The sequence below is a fragment of the Sciurus carolinensis genome, chromosome 16 (genome assembly GCF_902686445.1).
Source record: "Sciurus carolinensis chromosome 16, mSciCar1.2, whole genome shotgun sequence".
Taxonomy (NCBI): domain Eukaryota; kingdom Metazoa; phylum Chordata; class Mammalia; order Rodentia; family Sciuridae; genus Sciurus; species Sciurus carolinensis.
In genome coordinates this window covers 50,163,105-50,190,512 of record NC_062228.1, presented here as the reverse complement: position 1 = coordinate 50,190,512, position 27,408 = coordinate 50,163,105, and the positions used below count along the sequence as shown (strand labels likewise).

The following is a 27,408-nucleotide window of genomic DNA, read 5'->3' as shown; positions in this document are numbered from 1 at the left end:
AGCGGCCAAGACAAAGAGACAGAGGACTGATGCTGGGCAGTGGCCACTCCAGAGGTTGAGGCAGGAGGACTAAGTTCAAAGCCAGTCTCAGCAACTTAGCAAGATCCTGTCTCCAAATAAAAAAGGGCAGGGGATGTGGCTCAGTGGTTAGGAGCTCCTGGGTCAATCCCCAGTACAGAGAGAGAGAGAGGATGTAGCTCAGTTGGCAGAGTGCTAGCCTGGCATGTATTCAATCTTCAGCACCACACACATCGGATTGTAGATTCAGAGTCATGGAAATTGAGTTAGATATGGCATCAGTGTGTGTGTAATTTAAAACAGACTCTGGAGACAATCTGAAAAAAAAAAAGAAAGAAAGAAAGAAAGAAAGGCAGGCAGGCAGAGGCAAAAGGTACAAAATAGGTGTTTTTAATTGAAAATTTTATAAAAGGGAGAGAGAATGTGAAGGGAACCAAGGACTAGGCCAGGCCCAGGGCGCGGGTGAGAGGGGCTGGGGGTGGCAGGAGCAGGGAAGGGGTGCTCCTAGAGTCTGTTAATCCTATGTCCATTATCTCAGTCCCAGCAGACTCCCGGTGCGCATGCGCACTAGCGGGCAGCACGTGCGTGCGGTATGGTCCTAAGCGCAGGCGTTGGGTAGGTTTCAGGCGCGGGGCCGCGCAGGTGCGCAGTGGTGTGGCTGGTGTGTGGGTGCAAATCCTGGGCGGCAAATACAGCGAAAGGAGCCATCGGTGTTGACGCAGCGCGCGTTGACACAGAGCGGGGAGGCCGCCTCTGCCTCGTCACACTCGTTGATGTCTGGGGAGGGGGTTGAAGGAATGCTGCTGAAGGCTCTGGACACAGCAGCCGGCCTCCCTGGCCCATGGGACTGGTGGGGACAGGAGTATGGATGTGGGTTGATGAGCCTGTCTTGTTTGGACTCGAACCCGGCCTACTGGCTGTGTGAGCCTTGGCAGGTGGCTTAACTGCTCTGTGTCTCAACTGGACCTTACAAGATCGGTATGGTAGCTGCATCACTAGGTTTTTGCTAGGAAAATAATACTGATGATATCAACATCAGTAAACACTTATTACCTCACACCAGACATTACTGTAAACACACGACCTGCATTAATCTTATCTTCCTAATAGCCCCGTGAGGTAGCTCCTGCCATCCTGTTTTTCATGTGTATAAACTGAGGCCAGCGTGGGAAAGGCCCTTGCTCAGTGTCTCACAGCAAGCCCACACCAGGCAGTGGGTCTGGGACCATCTCTCCCAGTCTCTGGGTGCCCAGCCCCCTGCTACTTCTTGGTTGTAAGACCTCAGGGAACTCAATTCTCTTCTCCGATCCTCAGTTTACACATAGGTCTCAGTTACTAGGAAAGTGTTGACTGTGCTCACAACTCTTCTGTAAAATGGGTTCTTTGACTATACCCACTTTCCAGATGAGAAAAGCTAAGCAAGGGACAGCGACCTGCCCAGGGTCACAAAGCAAGCTGCTGGACTGAGCCAGGTCTGTCAGACTCCCCTGGAGTTCCAGAGTGCCATCGCTGGGCTTTACCCCTGCCTAGGCAGACATGATTGACATTCCCATTTTACAGGTGGGAAGACAGACTTTCCAAGAGGCCAGGCAGACTGCCCAAGGTAGCACTGGCAGTCCTTAGGAATCGCACCCGCAGGACTCTACTCCTCGTTCTGCTTCTGGGTCCAGCCCCACCCGCCCTATGGTCAAGCCTGGCCTTCCTCCAACCCTGACCTCATCTGCTCAGCCAAGCCCCACCCCTAATTAGGACTCACTCCCTTCCAGCTGGCTTTTCCCAGGTATTCTTGACCACCCACCTCCATGGGGGCTCCCACCCGCTCTGGGCGAGCCCTGCCTCTCCCGGCCGCCCCTCACCGACACAGGCCATGCGGGTTATGTCCAGGCGGTAGCCGTCGAAACAGTCACAGGTGAAGCCCTCAGGAACGCGCACACAGCGGCCGTGGGCACAGCCATCCAGGATCCCGCACTCCTCGGCCTCCAGCCCCTCGTAGGGCTCGGCCAGGGCGTCTGTGGAGACCCCAGGGACACCAGGAGTCAAGACCTCTGCCTCTGGTCTCCTCATCCCCCTCCCAACACTCCACACGAGTGTCCCAGTGTCGGTGCCCCTGGGTCTCATTCTAAGCTGCCCTTCCTGCTCCAGGGCTCGGGGACACTGTGGGGCCATGGGCTTTACCTCACTTAGCTCGCCTAGCTTTCCTGTCCCCCTTGCTCCATTGTTCTCCTGGTATTTCTCTGATCCTCTTTGTTGCTCCCCTCTGCCCGTCTCTCCTCCTTTCTTCTCTTTCGGTTCCTCCCTCCCTCCCTCCCTCACCTCTTGTCTCTGTAGGTCTCCCTCCTCATCTTGGTCCAACACTGGCCCACGGTGCTCACCAGTGTAGCCTCGACCTTCAGAGGACTCCTCAGGCTCTGGGAAAGAGCCACGGGTGTCTCGGGACCGGTAGGGCCAGCCGGTGCCCCGGCTGGGTGGCACAGGAGCCTCAGAGTCACCATACGGGCCACCATCATCCTCAAAGTCCGGCATGTCGAAGGGTGGTGCCCCATAGGGGGCTTCCCGGCGGGCAAAGGGCCCAGGAGGGGGTGGGTAGGGGTCATAGGGCAGCACAGGTGGTGGGTACAACTCGGGCCCATAGGGGAGGCCCTGGTAAGGGGGACCTATGTCCGGGCCATACTCATAAGGGAGCCCAAAGCCACCTGGCCGAGGGGGGCCATACGCAGGGGGGCGCAGCACATTGCACAGGGCCTCAAAGTCATCTGCAAACAGAAGCGAAGCCACACAATCATCTCTGTATGCGTCTGTACCCGCCCCTCCACCCCCTCCACCCCTCCACCCCTCCACCCCTCCATCCCTCCATCCCTCATCTCTGGGAAGAGAAGCCCAAAGCAGAGGATGGGAAGGGCCCTGGGCTGAGGCCTGGGTGGGAGGGGCTTAAAAGGAGGGAGCTGGATTGGAGGGGCAGCATTATGGGTGTCTGGAGTCAGGATCAAGGATCTGGGGGCTGAGACTAATTCAGAGGTACTGGGATCGGGTACTGAATTCTACAACTATGAATTAGAATCCAAGGTGCTAGAATTTGGGGGGCCCATGGAGCTAGGACTAGGGACCTGGAGAAACGAGATAAAGGTGTTTTATGGATCAGGACTAGGAAACCCCAGGGATTACCACTAGGGCCCTAAGGGGCCAGGATGCATGGGAGGGGTCTGAGCCACTGGGGCTTGGAGATCTGAAGACCTAGAAGACTGTGGGCCAGGATAGTGGGGTCTGCATAGCTGGTATCTGAAGTCTAAGGGTCCAGGATTTGGGAGAGGGCATCTCAAAGGTTGTGTCTTGGGGTTTTAGAGACCGGGAGTTGAGGGTACAAGAAACCAGCTCCCAGGAACGTATGGGGCTGGAACTCTGGGATCTGCTGAATCTAGACGTAAGATTTCTGTCATTGAGACTTGGAAGTCTTTGGTATTTTACTTGGGAACTAAGATTTGGGTATGGGCTATGATATGGGGGTTAAGGTACCAATTGGGGGATCTGTAGTTCCAAGACTGGGAAGTCCAAGGGCCTGGATTAGAAGCCTAAGAGGTAGGGCCCTGAGTGCAGCCCAGGCCAGTGGCAGTACCTGAGTCCTGGGCAGGGCAGAGGGCACAGTCCATGCCCCAGGCTTCTCCATAGAGACAACAGCACTCTGTGTAGGTGGCCTGACGGTCCAGCCGTGGGCGACTACAAACGAGGTCAGGCCCTACTTCCTGCCAGCACACTCCCAGATTGTCATCTGCAGGTGGTGACAGGATGCATCAGGGTGGAGAAGCACTTGCATCCTCCCAGATGCTGAGCCCCCTCCCCTGCTGGAGCTCAGCCACCTTCTGCCTATCAACAGATTCTTCTCCTCAGCTGTGATGTGACTCTCAGAAGCCCTTTGAGGTAGGTCCAGGGTTCTGGATTAAGGACAAAGCTTGTTTTGGCAGGAGGCTGCTGTGTAGGAGGAGAGGACAGAAGAGGCCTGGGAGATGGGATCTGAAAGGTGCTACCCAAATCCAGCTCTAGAGGGCTTTGTGACCTTGGGGCCCTTGCTTCCCTTCTCTGAGCATTGTTTGAAGTCTCTTGGTGTGGGGGATATTGTAGGAACAGAAAATGAGAGAAGAGACTTTGGGCCAGAGGGCAAAAACAGATGGGAAGACACACAGAGAGCGCATGAGAGAAACTCAAGAAAGACTGACAGAGGTCTAGAGAGAGAGGGAGGAAGAAAGGACCCAATGAGATAAACATCCAAAGAGACAAAGACTCCAAGAAATAGGAAAACAAAGATTCAGAGAAACAAAGACAAAGGGATCTGGAAACAAAGACAGATCCGGAGTGTCAGAAATGCAATAAAATCCAAAGACAAACCCACAGAGACCTGAACAAGTAGCAATCATTTAACACTTAGTAAGGCGAGGCTCCCTTCTACCCTTACAAACAAAGTTCCACACTATAAGGTAAGGGCTCTTCACCCAACGTGCAAGAGGGAAACTGGGTCCAAGAGATATGCAACATGCACGTGTACACAAGGTCAGTGAGGGGCAGACTGCCTCTAAAACCTTCGCCCTTAACCACCAGGCAAGCTCGCATCTGAGACACAAAGACAGCCCGCAGGGCCCGAGGGGGCGTGGCCTTCTCCGAGAGCGCGAGGGGCGTGGACCTGACGGAGGCGTGGCCCGTGCAGGCGTGAGGTGGAGCCAGAGGAGATTGGCCCCCGAGCGGGGGCAGGGCCAGGGTGGGGCGTAACACACGGAGGCGGGCCGGGGTGGAGTTACCCAGACTCTGACTCTCGTTGGAGACGCAGCGGCGCCGCGAGCCGTCCAGCACCAGCGGAGGCTCGCACGTGCAGTGATAAGAGCCCACCGTGTTGACACAGCGGCCTCCTTCACAAGCTGGCTCCTCGTCAGCGCACTCGTCATTATCTAGGGAGGCGTAGAAGGGGTGGTTAAGAGGCAGCCCTCTCCACCCACCTACCCCCTTTTCAAGTTCTCTTTCTCCTCGGTGCATTGTGACACTGTGATAGATGGAGTCTAGACTCCAGGAAGGACTTCCCGCTGTTATGGCCGCATTCCGAGTTGGGGCTGGCATGGCCAGGAATTGAAAGGGAAGATGATGGTGAATGGGGCTCATACCAACACACTCCAGCCGCTGAGCATGGTAGTAGTATCCGTTGCTGCAATAACACGAGTAGCCTGGGGCCGTGTTCACGCAGACCCCGCTCTTGCACACCTGGTCTCGGAAGAGTTGACATTCGTCCACATCTGCAGGAAGGGTGAAGAGAGATGGGGGCAGGCCCGGGTGTGGGATCAGCTGGGCGAGGGAAGTGTGTGATGGCAGCGTATGTGTGATGGCAGGGGGTCGGGAGATGGAGACTGAGACAGAGAAATAGGGCCAGAGACAGAGATAAACAGGAAGAGACAGGCAGGGTGGGTCAGTCTGGTGTCCGACAGGGTTCAGGGGGTTGAAGTCTGGTCTCACCTCTCCTTAGACTTAGGTCTCCACTGGGCGCCAGATAGCCCCGGCCGTGGGGGCACAATGACTGATATTCAGCTGCACAGAGAGAAAAGGCTGAGCCAGGACCCCCAAGTCCCAGTCCCTGCCCTGGGCTTACCTTTACCCCCTGCCCAAGCGTTCAGGCTCTCTGCCAGATAGTGACCACTTCTCAGCCTCATGCCCACCCACACCCACCTGGTGGCTGGTGGCTCATTCTTTCCCTGGCAGTATCAGCAGCCCAGGGCCGTGTCCAAATGTGTCCCCCTTCCTACTCCCATGCCACTCTACTCCCACCCAAGCCTTCAGCCCTGTGTCCACCCACCAGCCTACCACCCACCTGTCTCCGTGCTTGGGCACTGCTGGATGCGGCAGCCACTGCCCCAGCCCTCGCCCACGGTACAGCAGCACTCCTGCCACGTCACGTTCCGGGCCAGGATGTTGTCACATGCATCTGGGGCTGCTGTGTCAAAGTAACACTCCCGGCGCCCGCTGCCCACGGGACCCTGCCTAGGTGTGCTGGGTCTGCGGGGTGGGGATGGTGGGGGTGGCCTGGCCGGCAGGTTGGGGCTGGCAGGTGCCTGGGGCTGTGAACCTGGAAATGCAGCTGGGGAAACAAGGAGCTTTAGCTCAGGCTGTGTTGGGTCCCCAGCACCCCTCCCCTCCCAGGCCCCCAAGTCAGAGATGGGAAAACTGAGGCCCAGAGGGCGCCAGCCATCGGTGGCAGAATCAGACTCCACCCCTTCCCCCACCTACCCTTCTAGCACTGTCACCTGACCCTCTACACCTTGTGCCTCGGCCTTACACTTCCTAGGTGTCTCACCTCCCACCTAGGAGGGTGGGGAGGGTGCCTCCCTGGCCCCCTAGGGGCCTCACCGCCTTCACATCCCACAAACTGGCTCCCAGTCTTCATCCCCACACTGAGGCCTAGTCCTGCAGCCTCTGCACCCAGGCAGCCCCAAAAGATGTCCACACCGCCTTTTGGGTGTCTCTCCTGCCCACTCTCCCTCCCTTCCCCTGGCCCCTGCCTTGGTCCAAACCTGTCCTCTCCTCTCTGGATCCCTGCCCCAGCCTCCAGCGTTACCCCTCTTCACTTTCACAGAGTTCTCAGAGGGAGGTTTCAATATCGGAGTATGCACCTTTCCTGCTTAAAACCCTTCCAAGGTGCCAGGACACCCTGGGGCAAAGTCCAACCTCCGTGATGAGCCAGTATGTTCTAGCAGGGTCCCTCCCCTTCCTCTGCTCTCCAAATCACACCATGGTGAGCTTATTCGGCTCCTTCAACATGCCAGGTACTTTCCTGCCTTAGCAGGCCTTTCCTCTCGCTGTGGCCTCTGCCCAGAAGACCCCTCACATACCTCCTCATTTCCACTCACCCTCCTGCTCTAAGTTCAGCCCTCGTCTCCTTCCAGGAAACCCTCTCCTCCTTTCTCAGGCTGGACCAGGCACCGCCTCCAAAAGCCCCTAGGTTTTTCCCATCACAGCCATGTTCCTTCTGGCCTTGCTTCCTTCCTCCCAGCCCTGATTCCTCTGGGTTGTCACTCTCTGGTGATATCGCTGTCTGCCCCATTGACTTGTGTGCCTCTTATGGACAGAGACTTATCTTTCTCAGTCACTGCTGTCCTCAGTGCCCAGAATAGGACCTGAACACAGTGCATGTCCTGTGAACACTGTTGAATGAAGGAATGTGACAGAGTCGGGGCCAGAATCTAGTTCTCCAGGATCTAGTTCATCTGGTTCATTGCAGAAGCATTTAACTGGTGGCAGCTGTCCACATCAGGGCATATCATCTTCAAGTGCAACCAGCAGCCATCAGTTAAATAGCCATATTAGTCTCACCAGCAGAAGTCCGTGGGGGAATACAGCGTCCAGTCATGGGGTCAAATTCCTCAGGGCTGGTAGGGCAGACACACAGGAAGGAGCCTTCAACATTTTCACATAGGGCAGCTCCACAAACACCCTGCAGTGTTTCACACTCATTCACATCTGTGAGCAGGAGATAAGGGAAAAGGATTCAATGGTTATGAACTTCTATGGTTCCAAAAGTCTGAAAGTCTGAGCTTTCAAATATAATGGAAATCTTTATGATGAGCCCATCAGGATCTTTCCTTTTGGTAACGAATCCTGATTTTCCCTTGGGAGTTCCGTGCTTCTCCAATTTCAACTAATGTGTTTTGAATAGGGCTAAATCTTCTCTGAGGCAGACTTCACCAGATCACTGCATTTCTCTGGTTCAGAGGCAGGCGGTGACCACACTGGGCCAGTCAAACCCAGTTTGGGGACTTTGCTGGAAATGCTGAAAAGGAACCTTCCCCTTTATCTCTAGCCATCTAGCACAGTCCAGGTAAGGATGCTAGCCTAGACTCGCCAGGGCCACCCCTGTCATTGTAAAGAGAGAGGCTGCCTAAAAATAAATCCCACGGAGGGAAGCAGAGCTGAGAGAGGGACACAGAGACAGAGATGGCTTCGTTATAATTCCTGGATCCAGTTATGCCCAAAGTTCAAATATATCCCAGAACTTTGCAATTTTAATTCCTTTTTTAAAGAAAGAAAGCCTGTTTCTTAAAACCCAGAGAATATGTAATTAAGATTCATGCACATCTCTGTATGTAAATTGGACCTCAAATGAAAATATCTATGAACACACACTGAACTCTGGTTCATGATATGAAGACTGAAGAACTGAGGAGGAAATGTATTGATGCCTACAGTTCACCTTTGTGTGTGTGTGTCGTCCTAGGGATTGAACCCAGGGCTAGGCCAGTGCTCTACCATTGAGCTGCATCCCCAGTCCTTTTTTTTATATTTTATTTTGAGACTGAGGTCTCACCAACTTGCCCACCCACCCTGAACTTGTGGTCTCCCTGCCTCAGCCCCCTACGTCACTACAATTACAGGTGTGTACCACCATGCCTGGCTTACAATTGACTCTTAAATTTGTCCAAAAAATTAGATGGATCTATGGATAGATGTGTGAGAAAACAATTATAAAAAAATGATAAAAATAGAATCTAAATCACAGGTGTACATTTTACAGTTCTTTCAATTTGTTGTGTTCAGCACTCTTTCACATAACCCATTAGAGAGAGATATATTTTTAAAACTACACAGAAAAAAATAAAACTTGATGAATAAGTCTTCTGTCACTTGCCACTAGCAGAATTTTGACTGACATGAAGCTGATCTTATATTGCAAGAGCTAAATTCTACGACCCTAAGTTCAGATGTACGGAGAGGGGCAGAGCCTGACCCACCTTTCCCCCTACCCTCTGCTCTCCCCCACCCTCTGGAGCCCCGTACCCACGCAGTGACGCCCGTCCCGCGCCCCCTCGTAGCCCTGGTCACAGAGGCATTGAAAGGATCCAGGCAGGTTCTGGCACACAGCATGGGCGCCACAGAAGGACCGGTTCCGGCACTCGTCCACATCTGCAATCACCAATAGTAAGCTTATTTCTGAACCTTCCACCCCTTCCACCCATCTCAGCCAACATCCAGTGGGTACCCACCCTGGCATCCACCCCCTGGCGTGGGCTGGTAGCCGGGGTCACAGGCTGGCACGCAGCGGTAGGATCCAGGGGTGTTCTCACAACGCTGCGCTCCACAAATTGCAGGGCCATATTCTTGGCATTCATCCACATCTGCCAGAAAGCAAGGAGGAAATGGAGGGGAAGAGAATTACAGGCTTGGAGTCACCGGTTCCTAATGCCACTTGCCATGCCCAAGAGTCAGAAGTCTCTATGACTCTGGTATTCCAGGAGTCTGGGCTTCTTGACATCAACAAGGGTGGACAATTCTTAGGTCCTCATCACCATTTCTCAAAAAATCCAAACATGGTCCCACCTAGGGCCAAGTACTTGCCAAGTACATACCTTCCTCAAGTTATCTGCAGGACTCCCTCCCTCACTTCACCAGCAGCTAGGTCAAACCCTCCTCATCCTCACGCCCCTCCCCAGCTGCCTGTCAGCTCTGTCCATTCACCCTGCCTTGTTTTCTTTCTTAAACCTAATATTGTATCTGCCTACTTATTGGAATGGACACTATCGCCTTCCTAGAACGCAAACTCCACATCGGCAGGGATCTCTGTCTGTCCTACTCCTTGGTGTATCCTCAGGACAGAGAACAGAACCTGACGCAGAGGTGGTGCCCGAAAACTATTTCTTGAATGAATCCTGAATTTATGTACATACTTAAGGCAGGGAGGAAAGAAGTCTCTGTTTACCACACAAACATATACCAAATGTTAGATCCATGAAGACAGGGGGTTTTGTTTGACTTGTTTCCTGTTGTGACCCCTGTCTGGCACATAGTAGGGACTTAAAGAATTCTTGTGGAATGAATGAATCTCATGACACTAGGGTTCCAGGAGTCAGAGGTTTAGCAACCAGAGAGCCAAAGGCAGCCTACAGCTGTTTTGTTGCATGGGTTCCAGGAAAAGGAAAATATGTGTGTGTGTGAGACAGACATATATATAAATTAGCCAGCCCCATCCTGCCTCCATCAGTCCTCTGCTGGAGTCTGAAAGCAGGGTATGGAGGCAGAGAGGAAGGAGGGATAGGGGGAAGTGGAGGGAAGACCTGCAAAATGGAAGTGTATCCATGGGGTAGGTCTAAAGGCAGAGGAGAGATGGGGAGGGGTGGACCTATGTGTTTCCAAGGGCTGCAGACGTCTGTGGAATGGGAAAGAACTGAGTCAAGAAGGATGAATGGAAGAGCAGAGCTTAAAGGGGGCAAGACCCAGTGCTTGGAGACATTTGGGGGGAATTTCACACGACGAAAGGATGGCAGTCAGGGCTGGGCCTCTTTGGAGGGGCAGCTAGAGGCAGAGGAGCGGTGGAGGGTGGGAAAAGGGCATGTGCAGAAATTCTAATCCATGGGCCCACTGGAAGGGGCAGGTCCCAACAATTCTGGCAAGCGATAGCTTTGTGAGTTATTTCCTTAAAAAATGGACTCAAGCTACAGGTGGGGCACAGGCAGTTTCTGGCTTGCCCTGGTTGGGGATAGGTGTAGCTCCCTCATCCCCGGCCTCCACAAGAAAATCAGTGACCCGAGGGTGACTTCTTCTTCCCACCAGAGAGAGGGCGAGACGGGGTTGTAAAAGGTGCGTTGGTTGGGGGCCCCTTCCCCTTCTCCAAGTTTGCAGGGCAAGGTGTCCCTCCTCGGTCCCCATGGGAGCAGACTCCAGCAAGCCCTCGCAGGGGGCGGAGGCGGGGGTTCGTCTCACCATCACAGGTGCCCTCGGGGCCCGCGTGATAGCCCGGATCGCAGTCCCGGACACAGCGGTAGGAGCCGGGGGAGTTCTCACAGCGCTGAGACCCGCACAGGGCGGGGCCCCGCTCACGACATTCATCAATGTCTGAGGAGGGAGGCAAGGCGGTCAGATGGGGGAAGCAAAGGAGGCAAGCAAGGTGAGGGAGTCAAGAAGCAGCAGGAAGGAGAATGGGGAGGCGGGGGAGCAGAGAGGCGCAGGGAAGAAGCGGCAAGGTGCGTGGCAAGCAAAGAGGAGCGCGGCGAGGAGGCGTCTGGCCGGAGCGGGACCTCTCACCCAGGCAGGAGGCGAGGTCTGGGCCGGCGCGGTGTCCCGGGGGACAGACGCACTCGAAGGAGCCGTCGGTGTTGGTACAGAGGCCGCTCTGGCAAAGGTCCTCCTCGCTGCACTCATCCACGTCTGCGGGATAAAGCGTGCAAACCCGGACCCACCTCCTCCTCTGCTTTCATTCCAGACCGCACCCTCCGCGGCCCTTTCCCCGCCCCTCCACGCTCCCAGGCCTGTAACGCCTTCCCTGACCGGCCTCAGGCACCGCCCTTGCCTACAAGCCCTGTCCCCCGGGGTTTTAAGACAGTCCCTGCCAATCACTGCCCAGCTACGCAGACCCCGCCCTTTCCCATGCCCCGCCCCCCCACGCTCAGCACCTGAAACTCCCCATAGACCCGCCCCCATGATTTAGGACGACTCCAGACAAAAAAATTTAGACACCCGGATTCTACTTTCTTCTCCCTACCCCTCCTTTTCCTGCTATAAGGCCGCCCCTTTCCTTAGGTAGGAGCAGCCTGAGTACCGACCGAGACAAGATGCTCCGCGGGGTCCGGGCCGGTAGCCGGGGGCACAAGTACAGGCAAAGGAACCATCGGTGTTGAGGCACTCTCCGTGAGGGAAACAGAAGTCGCCCTCCAGACACTCATTGACATCTAGGGAATGCTTGCGATGCGGCTGGGCTGCGGGGTCACCCGACCCATTCCCCCAGAACTAGGCCCTGCCCCCAAACAGCACCCCACATAACCCATGCCTAAATTCCTTCCACCGCACCCCTCCACACACACTTTTAGTTTATTTATTTGGTACCTCGGATCGAACCCAGGGGCGCTTTACCACTGATCTACATCCCAAGCCCTTTTTACTTTTTGAGATAGGATCTCACTAAGTTGCTGAAGCTGACCCTGAACTTGCAATTCTCCTGTTTCAGCCTCCCAGATCACTGGGATTACACGGGTGCACCCACAGCCCCCGGCTCCCACAGTCTTTTACTGCACTTCTAAGTCCCCAGTGGGCAAATCACAGAACCGACTCCCAGGCTTTCCCGTTCTCCCCAACCTGCCCACCTGCGCAGGGCCCAGGCAGACCCGATGGGGCCCGGTACCCTGGTGCACAGCTGCAGCGGAAGGAGCCTTCGGTGTTAGTGCAGTGACCATGGAGACCGCAGGGGGCGCCAGAACTGCATTCGTCCACATCTGTGGGAGCGGGAGTTTCAAAGGGGGTCCAGTCTAGGAGCACACTGAACATATCCTCTTGGAGCACAGGGGTCGGGGGAGGTGATGGAAAATGCCTTGAGTAGAAAACTGGGTGAGGACTCCATAGCAGATGTCATTCCTGGTCTGGGGACTGAGATTCCTGTGGGTTTGGCGTCTGGAAATTCCCTGTGGCAGGATCCTGGGGTAAAGGGAAGGGACTCTGGAATGGCACAGGGATCATAAATCAAGACCATCTATGGGATTCTGCTGAATAATGAATGGATCAGAGTCAATGACTGGAAATGAGGGTAATTAGAACCACAGGCTACAGTCAGAGTCCAGGATTCTGCCTCAAGTCAGGAGTCAGGGTCAGGGAGAAGAACTAACTAGGTTCCAGGGAAGAAATTCTGAGAAAGGACAGGGGCAGAAAGAGAGACACATTCAAGGGTCAGGGTTATAGTTAGGATCACAGGTCACATTCACGGTCAGGTGACAGTCAGGGTCAGGAGATTAACTGCTATCAAAATTGTCATGGTTATGAGCAAAGGTTAGGATCAAATGTCACAGTCAAGTTTAGTGTTCAGAGTCAGGAGGTCATATTCAGAGTTGAGATCATGGACCAGGTAAGGGATTACTGTCTATTCAGGGGTCTGTGGGCTAGTCAGGTCACAATCAGGCTGTGGGAGTTGGGATCCAGGTAAGGTGACTGAGGTACTGGTCAGGAAGTTATAGCTCAGGTCAGGGTCACCATCTGGCTCAGGGGATCATGATGCAGGTTGCAGGTCAGAGTCTGATCTCACCAGTGCATCTGCCACGATGCAGATGGTGGCCAGCAGGACAGGCCCTGCATTGGAAAGAGCCAGGCGAGTTCACACACTCCTGTCCAGGACATGCCAGGCGGTTCTCACATTCATCCACATCTGAGGCGCAGGGGAGAAAGAGGCCTTGAAGAAACAGTCTCACGCCCACCTCGCCCACCCACGGACCTCCCTCCCTCCCCGGCCTCACCCTCGCACTCAGAGCCAGCGGCATTGGGTTGAAAGCCTGTGGGGCAGACGCACTGGAAGCTGCCCTCTGTGTTCTCACACCGGCCGTAGGCACAAGGCGAGGGGCTACGGGCACACTCATCCACGTCTGGGGCAGAGGAGATCAGTCAGGCTGAGGAAGGGGCCTGGATTCCCTCCCATTGCCACTCCTGCTCACCCCATTTCAGTCCTGACCCAGCCTGCTGAACTTTGCCAGACTATCCTCTCCTCCCAGGACAAAGTCATCCTTATTTCCCTATTTAGTGGTCTCTCCAGTTGCTACAGAAGCTAAGGCACCACCTTCTCCATGTTGCCTTCCCTACCTGAGTTCTTCACTCTTCAGGGTTCCCACAAGTACAAGATATCATTCAAAAAGGGAAGAGGGATGGGAGCACTCTCATTTTGAGAAAGACTAGAGTCAGATCCTCCTGCCTTCTCAGTATCTCACCCCTCTGCACCTGGCCTCCATCACCGAGCACATCACTTGATCCCTCTGACCCCCACCACTGCCTGTGCAATGTCTCTTCAGTCCCCACAGCAAGTAGTGGCTGCAGGATTGGACCCAGCATCCTCACCTTGGCAGGGGGCCCCAGGTCCTCTGGAGCGGAAGCCAGCGGGGCAGGCACAGTGAAAGGAGCCAGCCGTGTTGTCACAGCGGCCTGGCCCACAGGGTGGCGGCTCCTGGGCACACTCATCCACATCTTCTTCACACGACGAACCCCGGAAGCCAGCCGGGCAAACACAGCGGAAAGAGCCGGACAGGTTCTCACAGACCCCTCGGCCACATAGGCCTGGGCTCTGGGTGCACTCGTCCACATCTGTGTGAGGCAAGGGGACCCAGATCACTGCTTTTCTTTGCTCCCCCCCCCCATGATCCACCTGATGTCCCTGGCCTCCATCACTGACTTTACACGCTCCATTGTTCCTCCTCCCTGTCCATGTCATTTGGACTCTCCATCCTCCATCAATCCCGATTAAGCTAGCTGGCTAGCTCCTAAAACTCTGCCTCTCTAGCCTCCTCCGTCTTCCATAACTCTGTCCCTCTTCCCAATTACTGACCTCTCCATCCCTCCTCATTCTGCTTCTCTAGCTTCCATGATTCAGCCCTTGTTTCTCATCACCTGGCCTCTCCATACCCAGGTCACACTAGGCCACACCTCTGGTTCTCAACCCAGCCTGTCTCTGTTAGTCAGCCTCCCTCTGCCACATTGCTCAGTCCCTCCAACCCTCATCGCTGCCCCCATACCCTTCCCCTTGTACCCCATTCCCTTCTGCCCCTCTCAGTTCCTCACCCTGGCAGCTGGCTCCGTGTGGTGCTGCCTGGTACCCAGCGGGGCACACGCACAAGAAGCTGCCTAGCGTATTCTCGCAGCGCCCGCGGTCACACGGCGGCGGCACGCGCTGGCACTCGTCCACGTCTGTGGGCAGAACCGGGCAGCTGGGATTCAGACAGTCCTCGGAGACTGGAAGCTGGGCGGGAGGTGTGTGTGGCTGGGGGTAGGTAGTGGGGGAGAGCAGGGGTGGGGCCCAGCTTGGGGCTGAGCCGGGTTGGGGCGGGGGCAAGGGCGGTGGGTGGGGCTTGGGGTGAAAGGGCTTAGATCGAAGACGGTGACTGAGCCGGGAGGGCAGGGCAAGGACTGGGGACACCCTCCCATGACACAGCCGGAAAGGGAGACCGTGAGAGGGGGCAAATTGTGGAGGGCGGGGCCTGAGAAGGGTAAGGGTGGGAAGAGCAGCTTCGGGGACCAGCAAAGAAAGGCAGGGCAGGAGCGGGGCAAAAGAAGGGAGGGGCACTTTGGGGATGGGGCTCTGGTGTGACAGGGGTGGGTCAGGGGTCGTGGTCAGGGGATTGGCTGTAGCAATTTTAGGACAGAGGCGGGGTCTGAGGGCGGGGAGCTCGTCGGATATGGGAAAGGGGCGGGGCCAATGGGGGCGGAGCCTGGCTGGGCAGTAGAAAAGAAGAGCCAGTTTGGCCGCAGGGCAGTGGTACAGCCAAGAGAGAGCAGATCCAAGGCGGGTCAGGCCAGGGCAGTAGACGGACTGGACTGGTGTGGGGAGGCGAAGGAGGGCGGGAGCGGATCTGGACGGAGAGCAGAAGCAAGACTCAGGCTGGGTGGGGCCTGGAGCTGCACGGGGCGAATTTCTCACCCAGGCACTCCGTAGCCCGCGGGCCGGCTCGGAAGCCCGGGCCGCACACGCAGCGGAAGCTGCCTGGTGTGTTCTCGCAGCGCCCGGGAGCACAAGGCGGGGGTACTCGCCGACATTCATCCACGTCTGAGGGCACGGAGGGAGGACAGGTCACCAGGTGACAGGGTAGAGCACTCTCCCGGTCCAGCCTCCGCCCCTAAGCCCAGCTCACCGATGCAACGGGTGCCCTGGGGGCTGAGCCGGAAACCCGAGTCACACGCACAAGTGTAACCGCTGGGCCGAGGTATGCAGCGTCCTGGGCCACAGACCTGGGGGTTGCGCTGACACACGACTGAAGAGGGACCTGGGTGGCGGGGCGCAGTCAGGCCAGGTTCCCGCAATTCTGAACTCTTTGTTCATTCCATTCCAGTACAAGTCCCCTGCCTAAAACACCTTCATCCAGGTCTCCTCCCCAAGCCCAATCTTAGATGGAAATCTGCTCTCCCTTATCATGGGACATTCTCATCAGGTCCTTTGCCAGAATCCTCTGCCCACAATGCCACCCCAAGGTATCCATCTTTGAATAGTTGGCTCTCGAATCCTCTGTCTGAGGTGGGTTCTGACTGCCCTTTGCAAAAAGATAATTTCTTATCTAACATTAACTAAGCACTTACTGTGTGCCCAATACATGAGCAATCTCTAATGGAAAATTCAGTGACTCCGATTTTACAGGATGAGAAACTGAGTCATAAAAAATTTAAATGACTTGCTCAATTAACAGAATTGAGCCCAATTCATATTCAGCACCTGATCTAACTACTATCCAACCCTTTTGATTCTTCTTTTTTCCTACCCACTTTTTAACCTTTATTTTTTTATTCATTTTTATTTTTCTGTGGTGCTGAGGATTGAACCCACTGCCTCACATGTGTCAGGCAAGAGCTCTACACTGAGCCACAACCCCAGCCCCCCATTTCTTATTCCTCTGTTTTTTCTTAGTATCTTTACCTCGGAGCCTCTTCCCCCAGAATCTCACCTGTATCAACCCCATTAACACCCTCAAATCTCTCTGCCGCACCTGATTCAGGAATCTCAGGACCAGTCCAGGCAGGAATGCTGGGCAGGGGAAGCTCAGGGACAGGCCGGGGCTCAGGCCGGGGCTCAGGCCGGGGCTCAGGCCGGGGCTCAGGTCTATGTGTGGGCAGAAAGCCTGGTAAGGAAGCGATATCAGGAAGTGAAGACCTGAATTTGGTGTCCTGATTTCTCTCTTCCTTTCCCTGGGGAAAAATCCTTGAAAATGACATCCCCTCCTTCAGAAGCCAACTCACCTATGGGTGGACGAAGGGTGACTGGTGGGGCACGTGGCTGGCTGAGGGATACTCGAGGTGGTTCCTGGCCCAGGGGTCTGGTGTTGTAGCGGAGGTCAGAGGCCGAGTAGTGGTAACCAGGGCCAGCTGGACAGATCTCTCGAAAACCCTCTAGGAACAGGAAAGAGGGAAGGTTAGAAAGAGGGCCAAAGAGGGGGGATATGAGAAAGAGGGAGTCTAAAGGTGGGCATTGGCTGGGGGTGGGGTTTGGTGTGGAAGTGTGTCAGGGGTTTGGCTTGGATGCTAGGATAGGCTGATGCCCTGGCCAAAGAATCTGCCACCTCAGAGGCTAAAGGTAGGACCATAAGAGTTTTTCCCCATTTGGGATGGGCAGGGACTGGGATTGAGGGCAGAGTGTGGTTTGTGGCCTACAGGAACTGAGTTGAACGCCAGGAAACAGCTCTTGTGGGGCTGTTTTAGCAGAAGTTAGAATGCCAGGAGGGGCATGTCTCAGGGAAGGGCCTAAAAGGGGACCCTGAGCTGAAGGCAGTGTTTCAGAAGCTGGGGACTTAGCCAAAGCTAGGGGATGGGGTTGTGTATATCAGGGATTGACGGTGACCTCAGGAGACAGACCAGTTTTAGAGTGGTGTGTCTCAGGGTGGAGTGGGTGTGGCTAAGAATGGAGACCTGGGTGGAGTCCAGCGGGTCTCAGAGGTTGAGGGCCTGGCCCAGTGGGGTTAAAAGAGTAGTGAGCCTCAGAGTTAAGAGGGTGGGGCTTAGACTGAGCACTCTAAGCTGGGCTAGGAACAGACAGGCACTCACCTGAGCCAAAAGGTGGGCAGAGCTGGCAGCCTCGGCCCCAGGCCTTACCCACACGGCTACAGCAGCAGATCTGCTTGGTGATGTTGCGCAGAATGGGCAGCGAGCAGCCGCCATCGTGGAGCACGCGGAAGCAGGGCCCCTTGGCCTCTGAGATCACGTGCTGGGCTGGGGGAGGGGGAGGAAATTCTTCAGGGGCTGGGGAGTGCTTCAGAACTGAGGGATCTGGGAGATGAGGGGGTGGGGGCACTTGGGGGAGGCCTAAGCGTCTGAAGGCCTGGGGACTGTGGGATGAGTTTGAGGGGTGAAGGAGAGAACCTGAGAAGGCCCTCAGTATCTCAAGATGATCTAGTAGTCGAGGGGAAAGGGTGGGTTTGTAGGTCTAAGAGGAACTGAAGCAAGTTTGAAAATCTGAAGGGATCTGGATCCAAAAGGTTTGAGGGGTTCCTGGAGGGTCCGAAGACTCACGATAGGTTCTGAGTGTGGTCTAAGACCAACTGAGGAGGGGCATAGGACTTTGGAAGGATCTGGAGGGGGGTCTGAGGGAATTAAGTGTTCAGGAATGCTCTGGGAGGTGGTCCGAGGTGTGGTGGGGGCTTGGGACCCTGCCTCAGACCCTTCCTGGCGGCTCACAGATGCAACTGCTGCGGGATGAATCAAGCAGAAAGCCATCGGGGCACACGCACGTGTACCCGCCGCGCGTGTTGGCACACTCGCCGTGCTGGCAGCGCCCACCTGTAGCGCACTCATCCACATCTGTGAAGGTTGGGGAAGTCATCTTAAGTCGGGGACTCGATTCAGCCCCATCCTTAGAGCCAAGACCCTCTCTCCCACGCTCCTCACCTTCGCAGGACCCATTAACCCTCTCGAAGCCGGCCGGACAAGGTCCATCTGGGGCACCCACTCGGTTGGAGTTCCCTGTGAATAAAGGGGAGAGGTGGGCGTGGCGAGATTTGGGCACGGCCTAAATGGTGGGAGGGACTGAGGGTGTTGGGTGAGGTTCGAGTGCAGAGTCAGCCTTAAGTTGGTTCTGAGAAGGCAAATTCCGAGGCTCCAGAAGTGAATGCATGGGGACCAAGGCAGATTGAGAAAAGAAGTTGCCAGAGTTAGAAAACGGGGTAGTTAATACCAGAAAGGTATGCATAGATCTAGACTTGAAATGATCCCCACAACTGGGTAGAGGTAACTAAAATTCGTGAACAGAATTTATCTATGGGCAGAGTAGGGAGAAAGAAATTCTCCTCTCTCCCCGGTTCCGAGCACCTCGGGGACGTCTTGGGGCTTACCCAGGTGCTCTGAGCAAGGCTGACAGTCGTGAACCCCCCAGGCCAAGCCAGTCCCTCGGCAGCAGACCTCTTGAGTCCGGAGTCCGGGAAGCGGAGACGCACACTGTGGGGAAGTGTTGGGTGAGCGCGCCCCCGTGCGGTGGCATACTTGGGACCCCTCCCCATCGGCCTATTCTCACTTCGCTTCCGCGCAGCTCCCGAAAGCAATAACCGTAGCCTGAGACGTCGGAGTAGCCGTCCTCTCGTGGCGCGCTCTGTGCCAACACCGTATAGGGCGCCGCCGCCTCCGCTCGCGCCACCGCCTCAGCCCTAGCCACTGCCTCGGCGTCCGCCTCTTCCCACGGGCCAGACACACGCTCCACCTGGTGCACCACCACCGACGCCTCTTGTGGGTGCTCTACATGCACGCTCACCATAGACGCCACGCCTGGAAGGAGGCAGAGCGGGCAAAAGGATGTGCACAAGGGTTCTTATGCATTGGCACTAGAAATGGGAGGGTGAGCTGGTGAAAAGTACTCCGGAAGGCAGCAAGATTTGGGGTTGGAGAACAGTGGGTTGGCAGAGGGATCAAGGGGACTCTGGCCACACTCTCCTCACCGTGTTCATCATCGCGATGGTTGGCCAGTGGCATGGTGTACACGGAACGAGTGAGGCCTGGCATGGCTGGGGCCGGGGGTCGGGCGCCTGAAGAGTGCAACTGGCAGAACTTGCCAGCGAAGTCCGGGGGACAGAGGCAGCGGTCAGGCTTCACGCACACGCCGCCGTTGTGACAGATCAATGGACACAGGACTGGAGTGGGGAGAAAGTGAGGACACTCGAGGGGGCACTACGCCTGGCAGATACCCCTGAAGCCATTGCATCCAAGCTAGCTCAGACCGCAACACTATAAGTAGTCCCTCAAAGCATCACTCACTCTAAAACTCTCAGCTTTAGCTGTCTTGTGTCCCCGCCCCAACTCCGTCCATCAGTATTGGCCAATTCCAATTGTTCAGCCATCTATGATATAGCCCCACCCAGTAGGTGGTACCCCACGCCCTCTGGCTCTTCATTCACTTTCCTTTCATTTGTCCTCGAGTTCCACCGATCCCACTTTCTAGTGGAGTACACGGCGTTATAGCTCCGCCCGGACAGCTCTATTCCCACCTACTGGCTCAGCCTCCACCAGCCCACGCTAGCTCTTCCTTAGCATTTAGCCCTGCCCATTCCGTCGCCTGGCTGGGACCTTTGCTGTTTCAGCCCCTCCAAGTCAGTTCTGGTCCCTTCCATCAACTCAAACCGCATTTTAGTTACTCCTTGGCACAATTCCCCGCTCCCAACTCCGTCTCCTTAGCACTCTATGCCCGCCCACACTCCCTCAGAACCAGTCCAGCTCTGACTACTGGCCATGCCCCCCTTTAGTCCCGCCCACCTCACCTTTCATCAGCCTGATTCTAAACCCCGCCTAATCAAGGCGCCTAACCAGACACCTTTAGCCCCGCCCACCCCCTTCTTCACTCTGATTTGCCCAGGCTCACTCACGCCCCTCCCACTCCACCTCCAGGCGGGATGGGGTCTAGGTCCCGCCCACCGCCCTAGTCTCCGCCCACTTCCCCTCAGACTTGGGTTCCAAAGTTCTAGCTCTGCCTTCCCGCCTCCGGTAGCACCGGGCGGAGCAACACGCGGGGACGCGCCTCCTCTCCCCTCTGCGCGTCCTCGCAGGGCCCCAGGCCACCTCTGGGCGGGGCACTGCCAGCTGTGCGGCGGGGTAAACAAAGAGAGGGGTGCGGCGGGGGAAGGGCGGCGGCTCCGCATTCCGAACCCTTGGGGAGCCCCGAGACCGTTGAGCCAAAGGAGGCCGGACGTGTCTTTCGAGGGCACCCCCTCCCTTTCTCCCCCCGGGTAGCCGAAAACAGCTGGAGACAGCTGTGCGGAGGGGAGGGCGCAGGCGGCCGAGGCTGTCCGGGGAGGCGAATATGGGATTCTGAGCCACAACTCTAGAGAGGAAAACACAGGGGAAGCCACTTCAATTTAGAAGGGTCAGGGGACAGGAGTTCTGGGAAGAGAGCAACTGGACGGCAGTACTCTGGGGTTCAAAGATGGTTCAAGGTCTCTGAGATCGGGGAAAGGCTCACTTAGAGGAAACTGAGGCTCTCATCCAAAGGAGTCTTTCAAGTCCTTTTGGGGAGAGTTACCTAGAGAACAGGACTCCAGTACATTCTAGGGGGTGGCGTTTGAGGGTGTTGAGAACAGGGCTTAGATGAAGAAATTGAATTCCTGGAAGTCTCCAGAACATAAGAGCCTCAACTGGCTGGGACCCTAAGATACTGTGGAAACCACCTCTCCTCACAGCTAAGGGATTAGATGCCCCAGTCTTTTCATTAATGGCTGCCAGTGGGAAGCACAATGTCTGGAGTCCTCTTGGGAGAATCCCTGATACAGACCAACTCTAGGGTTCTTTGAAAATACATAGGATCTGAAGTTCTTGGGGAGGAGAACAGCTGGAAGTACAGGATTAGACAGAAATTAGGAATGTGATGGAACTGGGGAAGGCTCAGCTGGAAATATAAGAAAATGGGAGACTTTTGTAGGAAGAGAATTCAGCTGGGGAGGGGAGTTATCATTGCATAGGGTTTGTGATATAGGGTTTCTCCTGGAAGTAGGGAGAGGTAGTGGAGGAACAATACTAGGGTTCTCTGGTGAGTTGCACAGTTTGAGGAGATTGCCTCAAAAGACTGGGAGGGAACTTTACTAGAGGAACTGGTGTCTAGGATCTGTTGATAGGGGTGGGGAGGGAGCTTAGGATCTGGGTTCCCAGAGTTTGGAGAGTCAGACCAGAACTTCGGTTATTCTAATGGGGTCCTGGAGTGGCTGGGCCCAGGAAGCAAGAATCTAAAAAAATGGGAAATGTCTCTGATGGGGTGGTAGCAAGTCAGCCAGGTCTAGGAGCATTTCCTAGTTTTGGAAAGCACTTCCTCAGCCTGAGTGAAGGTCTCCAGCCCAGCTCCTTGAGGGTGCCCACACCCCAGTGTGCCACAGAATGGGCAAGGCCAACACCACGTCCCCAAACTCTGAAAGAACAGGGAGTTGAGGACATTGAGGTCCTGCCGAGGTCAGTCCCCCCCCCCCTTCGCATGCCCCTCCTTGCGCCTCCAAGGGCTTGGCACACGCCTGGGCAAGGCGCCTGGCACGGGCGCGTTGGGGCTGGGCTGGGAGGGAGTAAAGGAAGGAGGGAGGAAGGGGAGGAGAGAGGGAGTGGCAGCGGGCGGGGTCTCAGGCGGGAGATGAGCTCACGCCGGCCGGGCCGAGGTTGGGCTGGCTGGGGGCCAGGCTGGGCTAGTTCTCGGCGCCAGGGGCCCCCACTCCCCACTTCAGAGGGCCTGAGGGGTGGGGGGCAGGGAGGACCCGATCCCGGAGAGCCTACCTATTCCCTCACTCTGGGACAACAGGTGGCACGCCCTCCCCACCTCACCTGAACCTTTGATGGCTCCCCATGTTTAGGGGTGCCGGGTGCACACTCCTCTTGTCTCCTCTTCCCCCAGGGGGCGCCCCCTCCACAGATCTCTTATCTGGATCTCGGTCGCACGTGGGTTCCCTGCAACTCAGGTCTTGAGAGACACCCTCCCACACACATTTTCTCTGGGCCCTTTGCCTCTCAGCTCTCCTCATCCCAAGTCCTCACCTCACAGGCATCCCATTCGGACTCTCTTAATCCTTCCCACCCGGACACAGAGACCGAGACATCCCCCGTGCAGCCCTGAAACTCTCCCCTGATGCCTGGGGTCCCATTACTCGGAGTCTCAGAATTTGGGCTCCCTTTCCAAAGCTCCCAGGCTTCTGAATTCTGAGATCCCCGCTTTGACTCGAAGGTAGAAAGCCGGCCCCAACCCCCTCACGTGGGACACCACAGGTCCCTGAGAACACACACTGCTTGCAAAAGCAGGACCCTCCGGACCAACTCCCCCAAACAGGAATTAGGAGCCCCCTTCCTTAAGTTCCCCAGGGCTTCCCCAGCACGCCTGCACACGGAATCTAGACTCCTTCTCCCAGGGGGATTGTCTTCCCATCTCCGGGGATCCTTCTCCCTTGGGGAAACCCTCCCTCGGGAGCAACACCTCGCACTCACAGGCGCGGAAGCCCGGTCCCCCGGGGGCCGCCCCGCCGGGCGCGCCGCTGTCCACGCTGGTGGCGTTGCGGGGCGCGCAGGTCGGGGTACAGTGGGAGCCGGTGGGCCCATGGATGCAGCGCAGGCCGCACACCGCCGGGGTGAAGCGCACGCGGAGACGCTCTCGGGGACGGCCCAGCCCGGGTTGCGGCCCGAGTTGCGCTAGCAGCACCAATAGCGGCACCCAGAACAGCCGCGCGCCGCCCGCCATGGCTGCAGCGCCGCGCTCCGCCGCGACGCCGCCCCAGCCCGCCCGAGGGGCCCGGCCGCGCCCGCCCGCCCGCGGGGGAGGGCGGCCGCGCCCCCGCTCAGGCCCCCCCCTCCCCACCACTCCCTCCCCGGCGGCCGCGCGGGGGCGCGTGGGGCTGGGCGCTTAGCCAGAGGCGCAAAGGCTGGGCGCTAGACTCACAAGGGGGAGGGGGCGCCCCCTCTGTCCCCACCCGTGCTTCAACAAGTGGATGGGGCCCGCAGGGGAGTGGCGGGGAAAGGAACAGGTGGGGGCGGGCAGTTTTTCCCCCAGACAGAGCTGAATCCATAAAGAGGAAACTCTTAAAGGGTAGTGGGGGCCGCACTGGGGAGACAGTTAAAGGCTGATTCTCCATCCTAGGCACAGAGAGAGAGATTTCTCTAGATAGAGGACTATTATGGCGCATCTGGGCAGCCAGGTGGCATATCTGAGGGAGAAGGGTCGGTGCACATGGGCACATGAAGGAATTAGGGGTCTGAATCCTGGAGAAGCAGCTATGGGGGTGGGACCCACTTGAAGATGCAGCCAAATTTGGCCAAGACCCCCCACGCCAGGTGGAAGAAGTCAAAGTGGATACAGGGAAGGAACGGATTGAGGCTGTGGGCGCGGGTCCTCACATCTGGCCCCGGGCCCACATCTGGAAGACTTTAGGGAGGAGGGGACACATCTGGGCTGAAGGCCACAGCAGGAGGAGGACTTTTGAGGGTGGCTGATACTAGAGGGTGTTCTAGCCTGGGGGCCCGGAGTTATAGGAGGAGAGCCGGAGCAGGGGAGGGTTCGGGGAAGCGGTGAGGGGGCGGGGGAGCCTGTTGCCACCAGACGTCCCGCAATCTCAGGCTTTAGGTGCCCGGGCAGGCGCCAACCCGCACAATCGCTTTTGTTGTCTGGACTGGTTCAGCCTCGCTCCCTTCTGGGCCAGCGCCCTTCTCTTCGGCCGCGGGAGCCCGGACGCCTGGCTTCCCGGCTCCACCCATCTCCACCCCAATGGGTCAGCACCTCTGGCCTGCGTCTAGTCCTGTCCCGGGCTCACCTCGCACAGCCGGACGCGGGGGGTCCCTAGAGGTGGCCACGTCCTGGGGGGTGGGGTGGTCTCAGCTACAATGCCGAGAGGCGTGTGGGGGGTGCGGGTAGGTGGCTGCTGGACCGTGGGAACCAGACGGCTTTATCTGGCCCGGAACCCCCAGTCCCCCAGGCGGAGGAAGGGCGGATGTTCTTACCCCGGGCCTGGCCGGCAGGGGCGCGCTGTGGGGGCCTCCTTTTCTGCAGCGCCCGGCTCCCTGGCCCTCGGGGCCGCCGTCGCCTCAGCAGATCTCGGGCCTCCTGCAGTCTGGGTGGGAAGGGGTGGAGAAGAGACCATCACCACAGTTAAGACGACCCCCATCCGCAAGGAAAGGGCCTCCCACGCCTGGAGAAGTTCTCCCAGTAGGGCTTTGCCCAACACTCCCCCGACAACCGGTTTATAGGGAACAGGCCTTAAGTGTTCTTTAGACTCTTGGAGAGAAACTGAGACAAAAACTATGGAATACAGAAAAGAGAGGAGGAGAGAGAAAGTTAGGAGTTCCCAAGGGAGGATCTAGTAGAGGAGGAATCACACACTCACGTCAGTGGCTGCCAGTTGAGGGACACCTGTCTCTTCCTTGTGCTGGGGCTGGGACTTGGCACTGGAGGTATTGGGGTAAGGCACCGCTGAGGGTCTATGCACTTTTCAGGTGGGCAGCTTCGGACCCTGCAGGAGGCTTTGGAGACAGCCAGGGACTAAGTGGGAAAAGCTAGGGCTGAATCTCTCCCTCCATCAAATGCATCCAGCTCTCCAACTGGGATGAGGGCAGAAGGGAGCTCCCTCCCCTGCCCCTCTGCTCCTACCTCCTTTCATCCCCTGACATACCCCACCCACTCAGAAGAACCCACCTCTGATGCAGCGGCTCCTCCTGGGTGTCTGGCCTAGGCAGCAGCGACAAGCAGCAACGCTATCAATAGGGGCATGGAAGTTACTCAGACCCCTAGCACCCCAGAACTCCCCAAAGGAGGTCTACAGAGGGAGGGGAAACCACGACAAGGCTTGAGGGAATCTCAAAATAGATGTGTGACTAACCTGGGACACTTCTCTGCAAATCTAAGTTTCCCATCTATACAATGTTAAGAGGGATATTGGCTTAGATTCTTCAGGAGTGGAGAAAACTTACTTTTAGGTGTCTTGTGAAGTAGGTTTGGCATTTAGGCATTATTGGAAAATATATTTTAAAATCTTTTTCAAAAAAAATTTTTTGAAAATAACCAAATAAGATTTTTAAGTGCATTTCCAAGCCTCTGCTGTCTGAGATCTAGAACTGCGCCTTCCCTCAGGTCCCTATCTGGGACTCAGCCGTCATCTTGAGTCTGGTCGGCAGGTGGCGCCACGTCCACAGACCTCAGCGGCATCCCCTTCGAATGTGTGTTCACCGTGCTGAGGTGGAAGGGGATACTGAAGAAGTCACAGTTCAGGACTGGGAATCCCGGGAATCAACTTCTAGCCCATTCCTGCCTTCCACGCTAGGTGTCCTGGAGCCAGCGTCTCCTGATCTTTGGGCCTGTTTTCTTCCTGACCGGGAGGAAGGGGTCGCTCAGCGCTCAGCGGGTCTCAATGGCTCAGCCTCCAACTTCGGCGCAAGTGCGTTGCAAAGGGCCCCCAAGACAAGTCCATTATCCCTAGGCTAAGGGGGGGGGCGTGGGTCAAGGGCGCGGGTTCAGGCCCCGGGAAACCAGTGGAGGATTCTGAGAAAGGGACATCCACCATGTGACACCCTTTCGGACGAGCGGGGCCCAGTAGCGGAGGCCGCCAGAGTCCGGGAAGCCTCCGAGACCCCCAATCCCGCCGTTATCCCTCCCGTCTTTTCTCCGGGTTAACCCCTTCCCGGCCCCGCCCCCCGCGCGGCTCAGGTTACTAAACGCATTCGCAGAGACCTAGGCGGGAGCAGAGCCCAGAGCCTTTGTAACCGAGTGCAGGGCCGCCGGGCGGGGGTGAGGGTGTTGGGCAGATTTTCCTTCGATCTCGTCACCCGCAAACGGTAGGGGTGACTCTAACCCCCAAATCTACAGTCCACAGGATTTCCCAGATCTCTTGCCGCGAAATCACTGGTACCTAGAGTTCTCTAATTCTGGGAAATAGAGCATCCCCAACCTTAACAAAACCTGAAGAACTCCCCTCCTAACACACACACACACACACACACACACACACACACACGAACACACCTCTCCCCAAGTCCCTCCGCCATCAACCCAAGAGTCCACGTCTTCCTACTCTATTAGAAAAATCCAAAGTTCCTTTTAAATTAATACAGTGCCCCCCAACCCTAGAAATCCAGAACATCTCAACTCCAGCATAAAATCCCTCTGGAAGCTCCCAATTAATACTCTTTCTTTTTGAGCACCTAAAAAAACTTAGGGATCCCCCACCCATCTCTCTTGTCATTCTAAAATTCAAAACCCCACCCCCATATCAGCGGGCGATCTTTCCCCAATAAACCTCAGGATTCGCGGGAGCTTCATCTGTCTCCACCACATTGGCAGAAACTCCCTCCTCTTAAAATCTCAGTACTCCCCGGATCCTAACTCCCACAAAACAGGGATCCTAAATAGATCCAGGAATCCTGGCTTTTGCATCCTCCCACCGAAGCAGTGGGTTCGTATTCCCCTTAATCTGAAAGTCCTGGTCCCCCCAGACCACCAGACTTTTGAGTGGAGGAGGCGCAAGGAAGAAGGAGCTACGGTGGGGCTTACCCGGCGGGACGACCCGAGACCAACGCGACCTCGACGGCCTGGCTGGGACTGGGGCTGGGGCTGGGGCTGGGGCTGGGGCCCGCGGTGGTGGCGGTGGCTGAGAGGAGCGGTAGCAGCAGCACCAGCAGGAGGGGGCGGCGGCCTCTGGGGCCAGGGCGCCGCATCTTGTCGGGCGCGGAGTCCTGCTCCTGGCTGGTGATCTGTCCAGCGGGTCCGGCTCCTCGCGGCCCCGCCCCCGCCCCCGCCCCAGGCCGACTCACTTTCTCCACACTCCAAGCCGCGGGCTGCGAACTTCCCGCCAATCAGAGCCCTGAACTGCCAGCGCTCCCCGCGCCGCCAATCCCGAGGTGGCAGGGGAGGGGACAGGCGGACAGGTGCCGGGCGGGGGCTCTGCAGGCCTCGAGTTCTCAGGAGGTGAGAGGAAATCAAGAATTAGGTACTGACTCTGTGAACCT

The 27,408-nt window shown here is 56.7% G+C and overlaps 1 protein-coding gene across 4 annotated transcripts; it reads right to left on the bottom strand.

The window, feature by feature from the left end:
- Nucleotides 1–387: 387 nt before the first annotated feature.
- Ltbp4 (latent transforming growth factor beta binding protein 4) lies at nt 388–27,132 on the bottom strand. Of its 4 annotated transcripts, none has more exons than XM_047528470.1 (33): nt 26,954–27,132; nt 25,103–25,161; nt 24,795–24,930; nt 24,412–24,521; nt 19,404–19,595; nt 18,986–19,233; nt 18,807–18,909; nt 18,364–18,438; nt 18,154–18,276; nt 17,524–17,688; nt 16,723–16,872; nt 16,473–16,604; nt 15,627–15,758; nt 15,416–15,541; nt 14,560–14,685; nt 13,843–14,085; nt 13,251–13,376; nt 13,043–13,162; nt 12,114–12,242; nt 11,577–11,702; nt 11,059–11,181; nt 10,738–10,869; nt 9,024–9,155; nt 8,818–8,943; nt 7,357–7,503; nt 5,858–6,124; nt 5,506–5,577; nt 5,160–5,288; nt 4,803–4,949; nt 3,629–3,781; nt 2,391–2,771; nt 1,875–2,027; nt 388–795 (listed from the first exon to the last, which is right to left on the bottom strand). In XM_047528470.1, exons 1-33 carry the CDS (start codon nt 27,115–27,117, stop codon nt 641–643), a joined length of 4,902 nt encoding a protein of 1,633 aa, XP_047384426.1. In that variant the 5' UTR covers nt 27,118–27,132; the 3' UTR covers nt 388–640. The 4 variants fall into 4 exon arrangements, with proteins under 4 accessions (XP_047384426.1, XP_047384427.1, XP_047384428.1 ...); XM_047528471.1 differs by having other exon boundaries at nt 24,795–24,920; nt 25,103–25,135; XM_047528472.1 differs by lacking the exon at nt 26,954–27,132 and adding an exon at nt 25,378–25,431 and having other exon boundaries at nt 24,795–24,920.
- Nucleotides 27,133–27,408: the final 276 nt, after the last annotated feature.

Bases quoted from the DNA above. Each gene is read 5' to 3' on its own strand.
- Ltbp4 (XM_047528470.1), bottom strand. From the start codon at position 27,117: ATGCGGCGCCCTGGCCCCAGAGGCCGCCGCCCCCTCCTGCTGGTGCTG. The intron at 25,162-26,953 runs GTAAGCCCCACC...CCCTATTGATAG, and splicing joins GTCTCGGGTCGTCCCGCCGG to CGTTGCTGCTTGTCGCTGCT. The intron at 15,542-15,626 runs GTGAGCTGGGCT...CCGTGCCCTCAG, and splicing joins CCAGGGCACCCGTTGCATCG to ACGTGGATGAATGTCGGCGA.